Below are 18542 nucleotides of genomic sequence, written 5' to 3'. Positions count from 1 at the left end.
GAACAGGAAGGAAGTTCATACATCCGCGATGATCACTAAGCAGGAAAGAATACAGGATGAGATGAAAAAGGCTGGAATCGATGTTGTAATCAGAGGTGGTACTGCTCAGATAACACAAATGACCATGCAACCTACCTTGGGAAAACGAATTATTGACGCTCAGAGGTCTGATGAACACCTTGGGAAACTGTGGAATCAGACAGAGATAGAAAGACCAGTGGGGTACTCAATCTCTTCAGACGGGGGCCTGCTGTGGAAAAACCGTCGGTGTGTTCCCCGTGACAAGAAAATGCTGAAGGATATTATGACGGAAGCCCACGATACTTCTTACACATTCCACCCTGGAAGTACAAAGATGTATCAGGATCTTAAGGGATGTTATTGGTGGCCTGGGATGAAGAAGGAGATAGCAGATTTCGTAAGCCGATGCTTGACCTGTCAGCAAGTGAAGGCCCTAAGACAGCGCCCAACAGGACTGCTACAACCCTTAAAGGTCCCTCAGTGGAAATGGGAAGCAGTTTGCATGGATTTGATCTCGGGCTTGCCCAAGACCAAGCAGAGCTTCAACGTAATCTGAGTAGTTGTTGACAGGCTTACCAAAATGGTCCACTTCATCCCAGGCAAAAGCACTTATCGTGTGGATCGGTGGGCTCAGCTGTATATCAGAGAGATAGTACGCCTGCATGGCGTACCGATGTCTATAGTATCTGATCGGGACACCAGGTTCACCTCTCAGTTTTGGAAAAGCCTCCAAAAAGCATTGGGGACTCAACTAAGGTTTAGTACAGCATTTCATCCTCAGACGAACAGACGGACATACCGAAAGACTGAACCAAATCTTAGAAGATATGTTGCGAGCCTATGTCATGGATTTCGTTGGGTGCTGGGACGAACATCTACCACTGATAGAGTTTGCTTACAATAATAGTTATCAAGCGACCATCCAGATGGCCCCTTTTGAGGCATTGTATGGGCGTAGGTGTCGAACACCGGTATTTTGGGAAGAAGTAGGCACGCAGCAACTACCGGGACCAGAGTTGGTTCATGTCACCAACGCAGCGGTGCAGAAAATTAAACAAAGAATCCTCACTGCACAGAGCCGACAGAAGAGCTACACAGATTTGCGTAGAAGGGGCCTCGAGTTCGAGGTGGGTGACCATGTGTTCTTGAAGGTAGCCCCTACGAGGGGGGTGATGAGGTTTGGAAAGAAGGGAAAGTTAAGCCCAAGGTTTATAGGCCATTTTGAGATTCTAGAGAGAGTTGGGGTCGTGGCTTATAAGATTGCTCTACCATCAAACCTTGCCGCCGTTCAGAACGTGTTCCACGTGTCTATGCTACGAAAGTACTCCCCAGACCCTACTCATGTGATTGAACACGAAACCCTTCCTCTTTGGGAAGATCTGTCCTATGAGGAAAGACCCAGCAAAATTCTGGCTCGAGACACTAGGCGACTGCGCAACAAAGATATCCCCTTGGTGAAAGTCGCATGGGGTAACCATCGACACGAGGAGGCAACCTGGGAACAAGAAGATGATGTAAGGAGAGCCCATCTCGAACTCTTTCAAGAGATACCAACTTTCGAGGATGAAAGTTTCTAAGGAGGGGAGAGTTTGTAATGCTATCAAAAAAACTCCACAATTTGTTACTCTTCCAAAATTATAAGTGTCGTACTTTGATATATTTTGATTTGTCCATCATTTTGATTTTGCTATCACATCATCACATTGGGTATGTTGTCTCGACTGTAATTTCTTCGTTTTTAGCTCTGATTTAAATAATTGAAAAGTCGTTGAAATCGTTATTCCCAACCTTATTTTGTGCACAGTTCAAAATATTGAAAATAGTTAATAATTAAAAATAAGTTTGTTATCATCCAAACATCAATCAATTAATTGATTGAAATTAATTAAGGTGAGATCAAGTGTCAAATAATTGATTGAAATTAATTAAGGTGAGATCAAGTGCCAAAAAGCCAACATTTCCTTGTCTATAATTAGTCACATAAATCCTTTTTGTATCGAAACGCTTTCTTTGTGAAATAAAGAATACGTTTTTTTTTAAATAATGTTTTCCTTGAATTTCTCGTTTACACACTACATATCATAGTCATTGTTAGTCACGACTTGAGGTTATTTATTTTGGATCGTGACAGTGCAGGAATTGTGTCGTTGCAAGAGAGCCATTAGATCTGAGTCATTGTCTCTATTTTATATTCTAATATTGAAATTATTTATAATCATTTGTACAGCAGCGTTCACTAACCCACTATGCATTTTAAATTCTTAAGGTATATTTCTATGCTTTCTAATGTTTGAATTACTCTTTTGAGTCACCCATTTTATGCTATTGTTGATTACTATCTCATTGTTTGCAACACTAACACTATCTTTTAAGATCTCTTTTAATATTCTTTTTGTATTTAATAGGCTCCTAAACTTTTAATTCAAGGTAGAATGTACACCAACCTTTCAAACCTGAAACCTCCCGCTGTTCGCATCCACTCGTACGGCAGTCTCGCCAGTCAGTTAAACAACATACGGCTCCTCCCCCACCTCGCTCTGATCAACAATGGCGATCACCCTGAACTTGGGTTCCCACGCTGGTACTTCAACATAACCCGGATCTGGGAACGAACTAGACACCCGTTGAAGATCAACCCTATACTTCACAAACCACCCACAACGTTCATCTTCCATCTCGAACACAATCAATTCCATATGTCGATCAACACCTTCAATCCAATAAAGATGCCCGCAACAGTTTCCAAAGTACTCTTTAATATTGGTTCCCCAACCCCTGGAAGCACGAGGTATTGCCATTTCATGGAGTTTCTCTTCGCTCATATCCAAGTAAACGATGTTTTTCATATAGGTTACCCAATGAACCGCTCCGTTCCAATACACTGCAGGTTTTTTTTCAAGGTTGAATGAAAATGGGAACGCAACCTTTGCACCAGGACCTCCAGGAGCCAGAATCATGTGAGTAAATCTTGATTTGGAAGTTTTCGGAATCTAATCTTCGAACGCAAACGACTTTGTAATTTGATGATCGTATTGGATCGTATGCTAAACTAGGGCCAACGGTTAATTTTTTTTTTTTGGACATCTGAAGCATTGGGAGCGTTGTGTATTGCTTCGTCATTGGATTGTAAACGTAATAAGTGTTCTTCCCATACCGTCTACCGTAGCTGCAACACAACAACAAGCCGTTACAGGATTGCAGGATTTCAATTCTACGCTTCGGCACAGAAGGTTCAAGAGATTCAAACGGCACCTGAGGCGGATTTGGGCGCAGAACGACGAAACCAAATCCACGGGGAACAGGACGCCAGAAATGACGGGTCAAGAAGATGCCTGAAGGAGTAGGCGGATAAAAAGTGATTCGACGGTGAGAGAAATTGGGATCGGAAATTAGGGAGAGCCAACGTTTTGAAACGGATTTGAATCGTAGAACTGATGGGATGGGTAAGCGGACAAGGATCTCGACTAAAAGATCGTCGTTATTGGCGAGTGATCCGGCGGCAGCGGCGGCGGAGGAGGAGAAATGAGTTTTGATTCTGAGTGCATCGGGGCGGAGCATTTTGAGATGAGAATCGGAAGGATCTGGGCAGGAAAGTTCTGGAGTTATGACGAGATGATTGCTGGGGATTGGATGAAGATGGCAGGGGAAGCTATGAGACCACCCTTTCGATCTTCATTAAGTAAGTTTCGAAATTCCTTCTCGACTAAGTAAGCTTCGAACTTCCCTCTGTTCTTTTATGGAACAATGCATATAATGGCCACGTTTTTTCCTCTGTTCTTTTCTCTTCAAAAGGAGAAAATTGTGGGTAGTAACCCTTTTGCTTTTCTTGTATAAAGCTGAAGGAGCAGGGGCAAGAGATTTTGGGAGTGGATTGACGGTGCTAAGAAGGAGACAGTTCGGGAAGGACAAGGCTTGACCCCCACTGGAATAGGTGGCTGATGAAAAAGATGCTTGCAGCAGCTTGTGGGGGCTGTGTACGATACTCAGGCCACTTGCTGAGCCTTCAACCAGTAAGTTTTCTTCAATACTCATGATGAACTGTTCATTTTCTGCCATCCCCTGTGGTTTTCGATTAGTCTTATGGATTTTTATTTGGTGGTTTTAATGCATCGAAGGGGTTTGGCCTTTGAGTAAACAGCTTGTTGGCCTGTTGAACAAGGCCAAGGGACGGTTGTAAGAATTTGGAGTGAATGAACTTTTGTAGGATTTGAAGAGCTACTGCTACCCTTATTACCTTGTTGAAAAGAATATGCTACGGGCCTACTTAGAAAAATTAGTGGAAGTGATGCTCCGAAGTTAAAAATGTGGTTGGGTGCCTTATATTCTTGGACATAACCTAACTCAGGTCTGGTTGTGTTTAGTGTGGAGCCTGTCTTGCACTATTCTAGCTCGTAATAGGAAGATTGTTGGGTGTCATTAGAGGAACTTCTGGCTAGCGCTGGCATGGGTGGAGTTATAGAGAGATTTGAGATGTTAACTATAGAGAGCAACGACTCCTCCATACATGCTATGTACACCCTAGAGCCTGAGATAGATAAGGACACCCTTACCTTTGCGCAGGAAACAAAATAATTTAATAGACTTCGAAAAGTAGATACGTTAAGCTAAATGCATCAAGAAACTCAATTAACCCTGATGAGTGACTATTACATCCTTCAACGAACCCAATGGAGCTTCCGTCAAATGTCCAGTTAGCACGAAATTATGTGAGCTTTCATCATTCATGCAAATAGACTTAACTCCAGAGTTGCATGACGAAATTTATATCGAAACCCCGACTTCTGAGGCTATGATTTTCTGAGACCTACCCACCCATCTTCGAGCTTATCTTCAACACTTGTGTCGTCTCGTTCTCTCCAACCTTGTTTATGTCTTAGCTTGCTTATAATGTTTACTCTTCTTGGTATGTTGGATGATGCACCATCCTCTTCTGTCACATCATGTCACATGTTTGTCTCGATCCTTACATGGCTAAATAGACGCGACTTAATGGTCACTTTTTTTTTCCTCTCTTCAAAGAGAGGAGTGAAAAGACTTAGAAACAGTAATTTATCCTTCTTTTATTTACCATTAAATGTGTTACAAGCATAAACTAGGCTTAAAAGATACATCAACTGGTTCTATAGTAACACGTGGGATGGAGACGAACACCCAACTAAACACCAACTAAACACAGGCAAGACTTTCAATGTACAAAAGGGCCTCAATTGTTCGAAACCCGTGGGGAGTGTTCGAAGTTCGTCCAATATTTATGAACCCATCCATTTCAAAGCTCCCACTCTTCGCATTCACTCTGTGAAGATATTTCGACACAGAAAAACAACACATGCCTCCTCCTCACCCACCTCGCTCTGATCAACAATGGCGAGCACTGTGAACTTGGAGTACAACGCCTCCATTCCACCCGAACCCGGATTTTGGTACCAACTCCACACCCATTTAAGATCAACCCTATACTTCACAAACCACCCACAATGATCATCTTCCATCTCGTACACAATCAATTCCATAGGTTCAAGTTCAACACCTTCAACCCAATAAAGATGCCCACAGCAACCTCCAAAATACTTCACAATTTTGTGTCCCCGATCATTGGAAGCTCCAGGTATTGGAAATTCATGGAGTTTCTCTTCGCTCAAATCGAAGTATATTCCCTTTCCACAATCCCGCACCCAATGAACAGCTCCATTCCAATACACTCCACGGTCGATTTCCTTGATGAATCGATCTGCGAATGAACCCTCGCAGCAGGTCCTCCAGAACCCATTATCAGACGAGTAAATCTTGATTTCGTAGTTTGTGGAATCCACAACTCGAAAGCAAACGACTTAAGGGTTACTCTGTTTTTTATTATCTGAAGCATGGGAAGCTTTTTGTACTGCTTCGTCGTTGGATTGTATACGTAATAAACATTCTTCTCGCATGATCTGCCCAAGAACAAGCCGTTACAGGATTGCAGGATTACAATTCTACATTCCGAGATAGTAGGTTCAAGGGATCTGGACGGCACCCGAGGCGCATTTGGGTCCATATAGTCGAGATCGGATCCAGGGGAAAAACGACTGCAGTATGGACGGAACAAGATAACTTTAGGAGGAGTGAGTGGCTGAAAAGCGGATCGACGGTGACAGAAATTGGGATCGGAAATTAGGGAGAGCCATCGTTTTTAAACGGATTTGAATCGTAGAAGTGATCTGATGGGTAAGCGGAGAAAGATCTCGGGTAAGAGATCGTCGTTATCGACGAGTGGTTTGGCGGCGGCGGCGGTGGTGGACCGGGTGATGATTTGGGGTGGTTTTCGGCGGAGCATTTTGAGATGAGAATCGGAAGGGTCGGGGATTTGACGAGATTTAAAGGATCGGGGGACTTTCAATCTTCTCGATTAAGTTTTTATTTAAATTTTTAACAGGTGTTCAAAGAGTACTACTGTAAAATTTATATTTTTTAATTCTTTTTTATTTAAATTTAAACTATTGGAGTAATGTATTTTATTTTTTAACTGTTTTTTTTTTTTAATTCTTTTTACTTGAGCCGGAATTTAAACATCTAATATACTTATTTTTCTAGTTAAAATTATATATTCTAACACTAAATTGAAATTGAAAATTTTAAAATTAAAACTAAACCTACCTAATTAAATTTATAATTTAATATTTTAACCAACTATATTTATCTACATGCTTAAAAATATACATGAGAGGCTCCAATTTGGGGGATTTGACAGTAATTTTTTTTTTTTTTTTTTTACCTCAGTTAATTTACTTTCGTTTCTCTTCTCCTGTTCCGCCCATTTCCTGGCGGCGGCGGCGGCTCAGACTTCCCGGCATCCAACGGAAAATTCAACTTAGCCTTTCTTCCCCTCATTTTAAACGCAGCCGAATCGTAAGCCCTAGCCGCGTCAACATCCGAATTGAAAGTCCCCAACCAAACCCTACTCCCTTTTCTACTCGGATCTCGAATCTCCGCCGCGAATTTCCCCCACGGCCGCCGTCGTACACCTCTGTACTTCCTCCCGCCGTCGGAACTCGACACCTCTTCCGCCATCGCCACTTCTGGAGAGCTCGATCGCTCCGATTGTTCCGGCTTCTGAATCGGAGGCTCTTCCTCTTCCGACGGTTTCTTCATGAACTCGAAATCTTCGAATTCGAATTTGATCGACGGGAGAGAGAAGAAGGCGGACGGTAACGGGAACTCGAAATCCAGGAGAGTGCGGAAGGAATCGGAGTCTTGGAGACGATGGCGTTGGATGAACTTCAATCGTGAGAAATCGTCTTCTTCTCGCAGTTCCATTTTTTGTGATTTCGTTAAAAAGGAGATGCGTTTTGGACACATTTATAGTGGGGGAAATTACGATAATGTCTTACACACCACACACACACCTAATTCTACTTTTCTTCAATTATGCAAGGGTAAATATGGAACTTCAAAAATTATTTTGGATAACTATTACTTATTTCTTTAATATAATATATGAAGATAAACCTTTTAAAATATCTTATAAATTTTGGGTTTTAAAGATTGTTTTGTCAATTTCTAAATTATAAAATTTTCTTGATTTTTTTCTATTTATTTGAAAAAAAAAAATTAAAATTTTATTAAACGAAAAGTTGAAATTTCAAAAATTATTAAATTTAAAATTAAATTTTCAATGAGTGGAACCGAGCCTTACTTGTCATAGCACTTCAAGTTTATCTCTTCCTCTCAATGTCGCTATCGCTGTGTTCACTTCTTCTTCCCCTCCATTTACGGGCTTAATCATATCTTATAATAAGTCTCTCGTGTTATCCACTGTCATATGCAAATTTCTTACACACTTTTAATATTGTTTTAATTATTTTAGTTGAAAAGTAGAAAGAGCTCCAAAACTGATCCAGTTTTGAAGCGTGTTAGATTTTTGTGAATTTGTTATAGATTCTATTTTTATTAATTCTCGTTAACATTATACCTATTGTGTCAACATTTAATGAAAAGTATTAAATGAGACAAATTAAAATCAAAATTAAGACCAAATGTGATTTAAATCAAATTAAGACAATTCAATCGTCATAATTTTTTGTTTTGGATGGTTCAATAAGAGCGAAATAAGCAAAAGGTGGGGTATGGAATGGACCAAAGGAAGAAGAAAAGGTCGAGACAACTAAGAGGGATAAAAATGTCATTTTCATGCAAGTTGAGAGGTTTTTGTTTTAAAAGTCAAGTGGGTACATCCAAATCGAGTATGTCCGTATTGATGCACTCTCTACATTTTTACATTTGAATCCAAAAGATTTTAAAATTTTAAAACAAACGTCCCTAATAAACACGTAAATTTTTAATTTTTTTAAAAATATAAATACAAAAATGAAAATTCAAGGGTTGGCTATTACACATTTAAGTTATATACGTGACAATAAATTAACCCAATCTCAAACTTTTTAATCTTAATTTTGGTAATGAAAATTAAAATTCCGACTTAACTTTCCATTCGAGACTTTTTTACCTTAAACATTTTGATTAATGGTCAAACAAGATCGTCTTTTCTTAACCATACTTTACCAATTGATGTTCGTAGAACATTCTTACTACATGATACCAATCAACACATCTTTTAATAAACTATATAATAATAGCGATTGAGATAATATTATATATATATATGAGCAATTACACGTTCGATAATTATTTAATTTTTATTTTTAAAAATTAAAATGAAAAAAATGTAAGAAAAAAAAAAGTAATAAGTTCATAAACAAGCATTAAACCTTTACAATACATCGTTGATCGATGTTTGATGGTTCCATAAAACAAAATATAAAAATTTCCCAATTCAATAAATGAATAAACAAATCAAACCCCTTCAAACATATATATATATATATATATATCGTTAACTTGGATAAGGATCGAATTCGCCATCACTAAGTTAACGAGTTTTTTTTTTTTTTAATTTTATTTTTGGAGAAATTTTATGTGACGGTGCATTGAGGATATCCCATTAACCGATGAGGCGATAACGGCGGCACGCTGAAAATCCCCTTCCCATCATTGTCCCAAACCGGCGCCCAACAAGACGGCGTTAGAGGACAAATGGCCGCCGGAACTCCGATTTCATTTGTTTCCGACGACTCCTCCTCCTTCTTCACAACCTTGTTCTCCATTTCCCCAACCTCACTATCCCTCCTCCTTTTCCGGCCAACAGCTGCCGTGGACGGCGGCTCCTCTGCTTCCTTTCCAGCCTCAAGAGGAAAATTCAAAATCGCCTTACTGCCTCTCATCTTAAAAGCAGCTCTGTCATAAGCTTTGGCAGCTTCAATTGCAGTATCGTAAGTTCCAAGCCAAACACGAGCTCCACGTTTATTGGGGTCCCGAATCTCCGCTGCAAACTTCCCCCATGGCCGCCGGCGAACCCCCCTGTAATGCTGACTCAGACCCACATCAGATTTTACATCAGAAGATGTCGTAACCGTCGCCGTCGCTGCTGCAGGGGATTGGACAGAGTGGGTCTTGGGTGGAATCATGACGTTGAGAGAGGGACGGCGGTGACCGATCTTTGAAGGGGCAACGGGGATTTGAGGTGTGAGTCCATTATTGTTGATGAAATCGAGATTTGAAGCGAAGGCTTCAATGGAGTTGAAGTCGCTGAGAAGGTGTTGTCTGATGAAATCTAAGGTCGAAACGTCGTCGCCGGAAGCCATTAACGGAGTTGAAATTTGAAGAAGAAGAAGAAGAAGAAGAAGAATTTTTTGAGTGGAAAATTAGGAGTGAGGAAGGAGAGTTTATAAAGGGATTCAGAAAGGGGGCTTCTGAGAAGACTCCGAGAAGGGGAGAGGAAAGGAAGAACAAGGGGTAAAATGGTATTTTCATGCGGGGTCCATGCCTGATGTGTGATTTCCGGGGACCTTCTTACGGTTTGAATTGAGCGAGAAAATCGTCTTTTTAGTCCAAAGTTTTCAGTATATTTATTTTATATTTTTTTTCGTTTGTTTTTATTTCATTTTAAAATATTATATTTTTAATTTTAACGCCACTCGAAAATTCTTCATTTATTCTCGTGGAGATAGATGATGAAATTTCCAATATTCTTTTAAAAAATAAAAAATAATTATTTTTAAATTGTTCAAAAATATATATAAAAAAAATCATACTAAAATCAACCCATTTTTTAACCTTCAAATTTTAATATTACATCTACCCATTTTTTAAATATTATAATTAGAGATTTAAAATCAACTAATTTATTTTTTAATAAAAAAAAGTATATATTAAAGGAAGGTAGGATGAGGAATTGGATAGGATCAGGGACTAGATTCCCGTCTATGGTCCAATTTATCTAAGCGGTAAAAAATGTTTTCCACTCTCTTTCGCATTTACCGTCTAAACATGAAATTTTCTCTTCATTTGAAGCGGATGCGGTAAAATGAATATCTCTCTTCCATTTCTCGTCTAATGGAGAATCTCCTCCTCGCTTATAGCGGATCCCTAGGGATAAAATTGACATCTCTACTTTTACTTTTGAATAATGAACGCTAACTTTCAATTAATTAATTATAATGTAATTTTTTAATTAATTTTAATAATTATAAATAATAATAATAATAACTAATAACTAGTTTAATTATATAATTAATAGAAAACTAATACAAATAATAAAAAATTGATCAAAATTAAAAAGTACAAAGTTATATTTTGAAATTTAAGTATCAAAAGAAAAATTCAACATAAAAGTATAAAAGAAAAAAGAACCAATTTGATATAATTGGTTTCGTTAGCGTTCTAACACTTTTTTGTCGAACGGGATTAGATCAAATTTATTTTATTAGTTTATATTTTAAAAGACTTATAAATTAATTGTTATTATTATTAATTGTTTGAATATTGATCTACTTTAATACTTAGGTCATGACATTTAAAAAAACAAAACTTTATAAACTTTATTTAACTTTAATAATTATTTGATTTAAAAAAAAATCTCCATAATCACTTTTTTTTTCTAATTTATTTTAATATTACTCTCTTAACTTTACTCTCTTTTTTAATTTTCTCTTTTTATTTAATTTTTTCTCTTCACCTCTAACTTTCTTTTCATTTTTCTCTAATTAACATTTTTTTTTCTGAATTATAAATAATATTCTCTCTAATTATTTTTTTTCCTATGTTTAACTTTTACATTTATATTTATGCTCTAAATTTTTATTTTAATGTTTCCATAAAAATACGTGTAATGAAGAGTACGTTTCACTTATCGTTGAACAATTATCTTTTTAACATTTGACCGTTAAATTTATAAGTACACTAAATTCTTAACTAATACCGATCATCTAGATATAATCGGCGCACGTAATCTTTGAAATGGTNGGACGGCGGCTCCTCTGCTTCCTTTCCAGCCTCAAGAGGAAAATTCAAAATCGCCTTACTGCCTCTCATCTTAAAAGCAGCTCTGTCATAAGCTTTGGCAGCTTCAATTGCAGTATCGTAAGTTCCAAGCCAAACACGAGCTCCACGTTTATTGGGGTCCCGAATCTCCGCTGCAAACTTCCCCCATGGCCGCCGGCGAACCCCCCTGTAATGCTGACTCAGACCCACATCAGATTTTACATCAGAAGATGTCGTAACCGTCGCCGTCGCTGCTGCAGGGGATTGGACAGAGTGGGTCTTGGGTGGAATCATGACGTTGAGAGAGGGACGGCGGTGACCGATCTTTGAAGGGGCAACGGGGATTTGAGGTGTGAGTCCATTATTGTTGATGAAATCGAGATTTGAAGCGAAGGCTTCAATGGAGTTGAAGTCGCTGAGAAGGTGTTGTCTGATGAAATCTAAGGTCGAAACGTCGTCGCCGGAAGCCATTAACGGAGTTGAAATTTGAAGAAGAAGAAGAAGAAGAAGAAGAATTTTTTGAGTGGAAAATTAGGAGTGAGGAAGGAGAGTTTATAAAGGGATTCAGAAAGGGGGCTTCTGAGAAGACTCCGAGAAGGGGAGAGGAAAGGAAGAACAAGGGGTAAAATGGTATTTTCATGCGGGGTCCATGCCTGATGTGTGATTTCCGGGGACCTTCTTACGGTTTGAATTGAGCGAGAAAATCGTCTTTTTAGTCCAAAGTTTTCAGTATATTTATTTTATATTTTTTTTCGTTTGTTTTTATTTCATTTTAAAATATTATATTTTTAATTTTAACGCCACTCGAAAATTCTTCATTTATTCTCGTGGAGATAGATGATGAAATTTCCAATATTCTTTTAAAAAATAAAAAATAATTATTTTTAAATTGTTCAAAAATATATATAAAAAAAATCATACTAAAATCAACCCATTTTTTAACCTTCAAATTTTAATATTACATCTACCCATTTTTTAAATATTATAATTAGAGATTTAAAATCAACTAATTTATTTTTTAATAAAAAAAAGTATATATTAAAGGAAGGTAGGATGAGGAATTGGATAGGATCAGGGACTAGATTCCCGTCTATGGTCCAATTTATCTAAGCGGTAAAAAATGTTTTCCACTCTCTTTCGCATTTACCGTCTAAACATGAAATTTTCTCTTCATTTGAAGCGGATGCGGTAAAATGAATATCTCTCTTCCATTTCTCGTCTAATGGAGAATCTCCTCCTCGCTTATAGCGGATCCCTAGGGATAAAATTGACATCTCTACTTTTACTTTTGAATAATGAACGCTAACTTTCAATTAATTAATTATAATGTAATTTTTTAATTAATTTTAATAATTATAAATAATAATAATAATAACTAATAACTAGTTTAATTATATAATTAATAGAAAACTAATACAAATAATAAAAAATTGATCAAAATTAAAAAGTACAAAGTTATATTTTGAAATTTAAGTATCAAAAGAAAAATTCAACATAAAAGTATAAAAGAAAAAAGAACCAATTTGATATAATTGGTTTCGTTAGCGTTCTAACACTTTTTTGTCGAACGGGATTAGATCAAATTTATTTTATTAGTTTATATTTTAAAAGACTTATAAATTAATTGTTATTATTATTAATTGTTTGAATATTGATCTACTTTAATACTTAGGTCATGACATTTAAAAAAACAAAACTTTATAAACTTTATTTAACTTTAATAATTATTTGATTTAAAAAAAAATCTCCATAATCACTTTTTTTTTCTAATTTATTTTAATATTACTCTCTTAACTTTACTCTCTTTTTTAATTTTCTCTTTTTATTTAATTTTTTCTCTTCACCTCTAACTTTCTTTTCATTTTTCTCTAATTAACATTTTTTTTTCTGAATTATAAATAATATTCTCTCTAATTATTTTTTTTCCTATGTTTAACTTTTACATTTATATTTATGCTCTAAATTTTTATTTTAATGTTTCCATAAAAATACGTGTAATGAAGAGTACGTTTCACTTATCGTTGAACAATTATCTTTTTAACATTTGACCGTTAAATTTATAAGTACACTAAATTCTTAACTAATACCGATCATCTAGATATAATCGGCGCACGTAATCTTTGAAATGGTATTACCAACGACTTATTCCAAATAAAGGACCAAATATACATTTTGGTAGTGGATTAATCAATTTTACTCACTGTATATTAATTAATTAGTCTTATCGGGGCTCGAAATTAAGGGTCGTGATTCATTTTTAATTATTATAAATTAGTTTTTAAAATATATATTTTAGCCCTTAAACTTTGAAAAATAACCAATTTAACCTATAAATTTTTTAAATATTTGTTGTGATAATTTACCCTTAAGAACTTAGAAGACGAGCATTAAATATAGACGTGAGCCAAGTCAAGTTGGTTGAAAGTAAATATTAGGTGAACAAAATTCTACGATAAAGTAATCGTAAGAACCAAAATATCATTCATTTTTTAAAATATAAAAAAAAAATTAATTTTAAAAAAATTATTTTTAAATTTTAAAATTATATCGACCCTTTAACCATAATAGAGTTGGAGATCATACCATAACTTTGAAATGGTGTTCGGTGAGTTATGTTCAAATTGATATTATCTTTTTAAAAAATGTAAATTAATAAATTAGAATTTAAGACTTTATTACGACTCGAATATTATAAACATTTTGTTATTTAATTTGGGTGCAACCAACCAAGGCCATGACTTAATCCAATTTGCTCTACAGATTGTAAAGTTAAACAACTTGGTTCCCTTTACAAAAAGCCATCAATAATGCAACCTAAACTATGCCCATTTCATAAGCTTTACCCACCTTATAAAATAATAATAATAATTAAAAAAAAACTTAGGATAAGAAAAATAAATGATTATTGAGCTAAAAGAGACGACATTTGAAATTGATGGCATCAACACCTTCATTCATTGTTTAAACACCAATATTAAATTAAATATTAGCTAATTTAGGAGGTTCGGGAATGAGATTGGTTAGGGTCATAATCCAATTGTTCGGGTTGTAAAGTGTTCTAACCCAAATAATTATCCGCTTCCAGAAGAAATCGAAGAATTTCTCGGGAATTCTACAAGATTCATTCGTTCTTTTTTCTCTAATAAATTGTCAGAACTTCATATGGGTTCGAATTCTACTGAGAGGTCTAATTAAATAATAAAACTAACCAAACTCACCCTAATTACGAGTTTAATATATTTTAAAACATTACAGAATGAAATTAAATAAAAATAAAATAAATTTAAATTTAATTTAATTAGGGATAATTTATGACCTAACTAAATTTATAAAATTTTTATTTAATTGAATCAGTCTAATCTAAATAATTTTATAACCTAACTCAAACGGTAACGAATTGGATTGAATTGATCGAATTGGTTCAAATTATCAATTTTTTAATATCGCTAATCAAATTATAGCATTCAAATATTTTAAAAATAATTAAATGGAATAAAAATCTCAATTAATGACAAAATTAGCCTATGGTCGGCTTGAAACTTGGCTGCCTCCAGAAGGTTGGAGTATTTAAATGATAAAGTAACTCTAATTCTCAAATATGTAACGAATTTTGTCGCATTATGATAAATATTATTCCACCTTAGATTTAAAAATCAATTCATTCTAGAAACAATTTGAAATTTGTAGCGCTTCCAAAAACTTTATATTATAATATATTTGGTCACAATAATGGAAAGTTATTCGAATATCCTTAATTTTTATTCATACCTTATCATTCTAATTCATGCAATAAATTATTATTGTCCTAATATTATTATTTTTGACATAATTTATTTATTATATATATTTTTTTTTTGTTCATTTAAGGTGTCATATCAACGTCAGACCTGTTTGCACCATAACGTATAGATGTGATAAGAAAACAATTAAATTATTATTCAGTAGAATAAGGGTTGGGTGGGTTGAATTTTTTTTAGACTAACTCGAAATTTGCCTCGAGCAATTCCAATAGACTTTACAACCTAACCGAACTCTAATTTTGAGTTAGATTGGGTTGAGATGCCTGATTTTTTTTTAATTTATTTAAAAAATACTATTTATCCACCATACATGTTAAATTAATAACTAAAATTTTATAAAATTCAATAATAAAATATTTATAAGTCACAATACATCACTAACCTCGGTTACAAACGTTAAATATTTTTAATCATTTTGAAAGTAGGGTTGATTTGTAACTCTATTTTTTTCTATATTATAAAAAGAATGTCCACGTGCAATCTAAATCAAATTTTCGATGTTCCAAAAAGTCAACTCAAACCATCGAGAAAAATCTAACTCATTGTTTTTATAAAGAGAAAAATGACGTAATTTTTAAGGGAAAAGTTAAAATAGTAAAATATTATATATATATATGTAAGAGTAAAAAATAAATAAGGATGAGTAAGAGTAAATTATTAAAATTTAAAAAATCAAAAAATCAAATTGAGAATAACCTAATAAGTGAGTGGTCATTAGATAAATTGAGCTAAGTACAAACCCAAAAAATAATTTAATATTTATTTAATTTAAGAAAGTGAATATTTATAAATAAATAAATAAATAAAAAGGAAAATTTCAAAGATAATTAAGTTTATATGATTAAATTAAAATTGAAATTAGTATAAATAAAAAAAGGCTAAAAAAATCAGCCCACGTGTTGTGTGTTAAAGCCCAGCCCATAAGCCCACTTTGTAAAATAAAATAAAAAGGAATTAAAAGAAAGAGGAAAGCCTTATTTCTACCTTCTATGCTCCACGCCATTTAATATTTCTTCTTCTTTACGGCGTCTCCTCCTCCGTTTCATCAGCTGACTGTCGCCGCCGCCTCTCTCCCGTTCACTGCTGCCGTTGCCGTCGCCGTCGTCTTTCTTCCTTTCGTGCCGCTGCAGCACTATTCCATTGTTGTTACTGGTATTCTCCCATTCATCATCTTTGTCTTTCTTCTTACTACACAATTTATAACCTCTCTAATGAAAGAATGGAGGAGTTGTTTTTTTTTCTTTTTTTTTTTTTCTTTCTTTAATAACAATATGCGAATAGCAACGAAAGTAGAAACAGCCTTGCTGTAAATTAGGATGTGGTTTGTGATTGGCTGTTCTGATTCGGACATGAATTAGTCATCGAATTCTCTTTTAATTTATAGCTTGATTCATTGGAAGAAAAACTTCAACCTTATATAAACATAGGAAGAGAGAAATAGTTCGTTGTTAAAATGAAATTACAAAAGGAAATCCTATCCAGAACTGATAGAAGTGACATGAACTCAGAGACACCACTCATACAACATACTCCAACGAAGGTCGGGAAGAAAATACCGTTGAAATTATCAAAAAAAATATTTCAATTCATGCTACATTGAAGAAGTTATAAATTTTGGGTGGATTATAATTCATGCTACATTTACATAATGGTTAATTATTGTTATCTGATACCAGTTGTTAGCTCTGATACCAGTTGTTAGCTCTGATACCAGTTGTTAGGATCGCACAACAACGCACACGCTCGATCAAGATGAACACAAAGAAAAAAGGATAGAGAAAATTGCGAGAACTCTGACTAAAACGATTTTTTTAAATTGCGAGAACTCTGGCTAAAAGGATTTTTTTATTGATGCTTAGGGATGTACAAATAGAGAGTACAGAGAATAGAGAGTACAGAGAATAGAGAGTACAGAGAATAGAGAGTACAGAGAATAGAGAGTACAGAGAATAGAGAGTACATTTTCAAAGTTCTGACGGACCAGATATATATGGTATAGTTTACTATATATAGCTTTACCAGATTTAGCCATCTACTATATATATCTATTTACCATATATAGCGGATATAGCTTGATATAGCTTGATATAGCTTTACCATATATAGCTTTACCATATATAGCTTTACCATATATAGCTTTACCATATATAGCTTTACCATATATAGCTTTACTATATATAGCTTTACCAAATATAGCTTTACCGGATATAACCGTTGACCAAGCTATAAATAAGTATCAGGCTCCATAAGCCTAACAATTCTCCCACTTGGAGACTGATCTAGTCAACCAAGAATTTCACTCTCAAACGACCATGAGCATCTTCACTGCACCATACCAATTGAGGTTTTGCACGACCTCAATATTCCAACATCAACACATTTTGTCAACATGTTTGCTGGATTCTTTGCACCCTCAGCACATTTTGTCAACATGTTTGCTGGATTCTTTGCACCCTCTATCTTCTCAAAACACATCACCATCTTCAACTAACCTCCGAGTGAAATGGTATCGCCTTCTGTGTTTTGAATGATAGACTGGGTTTCTCGCCAACAGCATGAGTCTCAGGAGTTTCTTGAGTATCTGCTACATCCCTATGTGAATCTTTTTAGCAACTCAACCTCAACTCCCACTTGCTTCACCTCTGATTTCTCAGCAAGAGTCTCAGGATTTTCTTGAGTATCCGCTACAACATCATTCTGTGAATCTTTGAGCAACTCAACATCAACTCCCACTTGCTTCACCTCTGGTGTTTCAGCAAGAGTTTTAGGAGTTTCTTGAGTATCCGCTACAACATCACTCTGTGAATCTTTGAGCAACTCAACCTCAACTCCCACTTGCTTCACCTCTGGTGTTCAGCAATAGGATCAGAGGTTCGTGAAGATCGTGATCCAGAGTTCTCCTTGCAATTTTCTCTATCCTTTTTTCTTTGTGTTCATCTTGATCTAGCGTGTGCGTTGTTGTGCAATCCTAACAATTGGTATCAGAGACAGGTGGAAGTCAGAGCCAGGCGGAAGTCAGAGTAGGCAAAATTCACCACGATCTGTGAAGATGGAAAGTTCAAAGATTGGAATTGAGAAGTTCGATGGATCCGATTTCGGTTTCTGGAAGATGCAGATTGAAGATTATCTGTACCAGAAAGATCCTTCTCTTCCTTGAACGGATGGCCAACAAACAAGAGGGGATGAAGGTCCCTGACACCAAGGGGGAAGATAACCTGCCAACCAAAAGCTTGGAGAATACAGTCCCATAAGAATCTGACCTGTTTGCACCACATAAAAAGATGATTTTGAGTTCCCCCACCACTTTTGCACAGATCCAAGGAAAATGCCTTAGAAAGCTTGTCAAATGTATTGAGGCACTTATGGCTC

At 35.5% G+C, this 18542-nt stretch overlaps 4 protein-coding genes across 4 annotated transcripts; all 4 read right to left on the bottom strand.

The window, feature by feature from the left end:
- Positions 1–2426: 2426 nt before the first annotated feature.
- Positions 2427–3700, bottom strand: LOC111795029 (F-box protein At5g07610-like). Its single transcript, XM_023677252.1, has one exon. It carries the CDS (start codon positions 3577–3579, stop codon positions 2917–2919), a length of 663 nt encoding a protein of 220 aa, XP_023533020.1. The 5' UTR covers positions 3580–3700; the 3' UTR covers positions 2427–2916.
- A 2935-nt stretch (positions 3701–6635) lies between these two features.
- LOC111795030 (ethylene-responsive transcription factor ERF106-like) lies at positions 6636–7347 on the bottom strand. Its single transcript, XM_023677253.1, has one exon. The coding sequence runs from the start codon at positions 7309–7311 to the stop codon at positions 6775–6777; it is 537 nt and encodes a 178-aa protein (XP_023533021.1). The 5' UTR covers positions 7312–7347; the 3' UTR covers positions 6636–6774.
- Positions 7348–8720: 1373 nt separating this feature from the next.
- On the bottom strand, positions 8721–9756 carry LOC111794641 (ethylene-responsive transcription factor ERF105-like). The gene has a single exon (XM_023676730.1). The coding sequence runs from the start codon at positions 9693–9695 to the stop codon at positions 8967–8969; it is 729 nt and encodes a 242-aa protein (XP_023532498.1). The 5' UTR covers positions 9696–9756; the 3' UTR covers positions 8721–8966.
- Positions 9757–11304: 1548 nt separating this feature from the next.
- Positions 11305–11904, bottom strand: LOC111795025 (ethylene-responsive transcription factor ERF105-like). Its single transcript, XM_023677249.1, has one exon. It carries the CDS (start codon positions 11842–11844, stop codon positions 11305–11307), a length of 540 nt encoding a protein of 179 aa, XP_023533017.1. The 5' UTR covers positions 11845–11904.
- Between the last annotated feature and the right edge of the window lie 6638 nt (positions 11905–18542).

The sequence above is a fragment of the Cucurbita pepo genome, chromosome LG05 (genome assembly GCF_002806865.2).
Source record: "Cucurbita pepo subsp. pepo cultivar mu-cu-16 chromosome LG05, ASM280686v2, whole genome shotgun sequence".
NCBI classification, from domain to species: Eukaryota; Viridiplantae; Streptophyta; class Magnoliopsida; order Cucurbitales; family Cucurbitaceae; genus Cucurbita; species Cucurbita pepo.
The sequence above is the reverse complement of the archived record's forward strand: the minus strand, read 5'-3'. Positions and strand labels throughout refer to the sequence as shown.

Bases quoted from the DNA above. Each gene is read 5' to 3' on its own strand.
- LOC111795030 (XM_023677253.1), bottom strand. From the start codon at position 7,311: ATGGAACTGCGAGAAGAAGACGATTTCTCACGATTGAAGTTCATCCAA.
- LOC111795029 (XM_023677252.1), bottom strand. From the start codon at position 3,579: ATGCTCCGCCCCGATGCACTCAGAATCAAAACTCATTTCTCCTCCTCC.
- LOC111794641 (XM_023676730.1), bottom strand. From the start codon at position 9,695: ATGGCTTCCGGCGACGACGTTTCGACCTTAGATTTCATCAGACAACAC.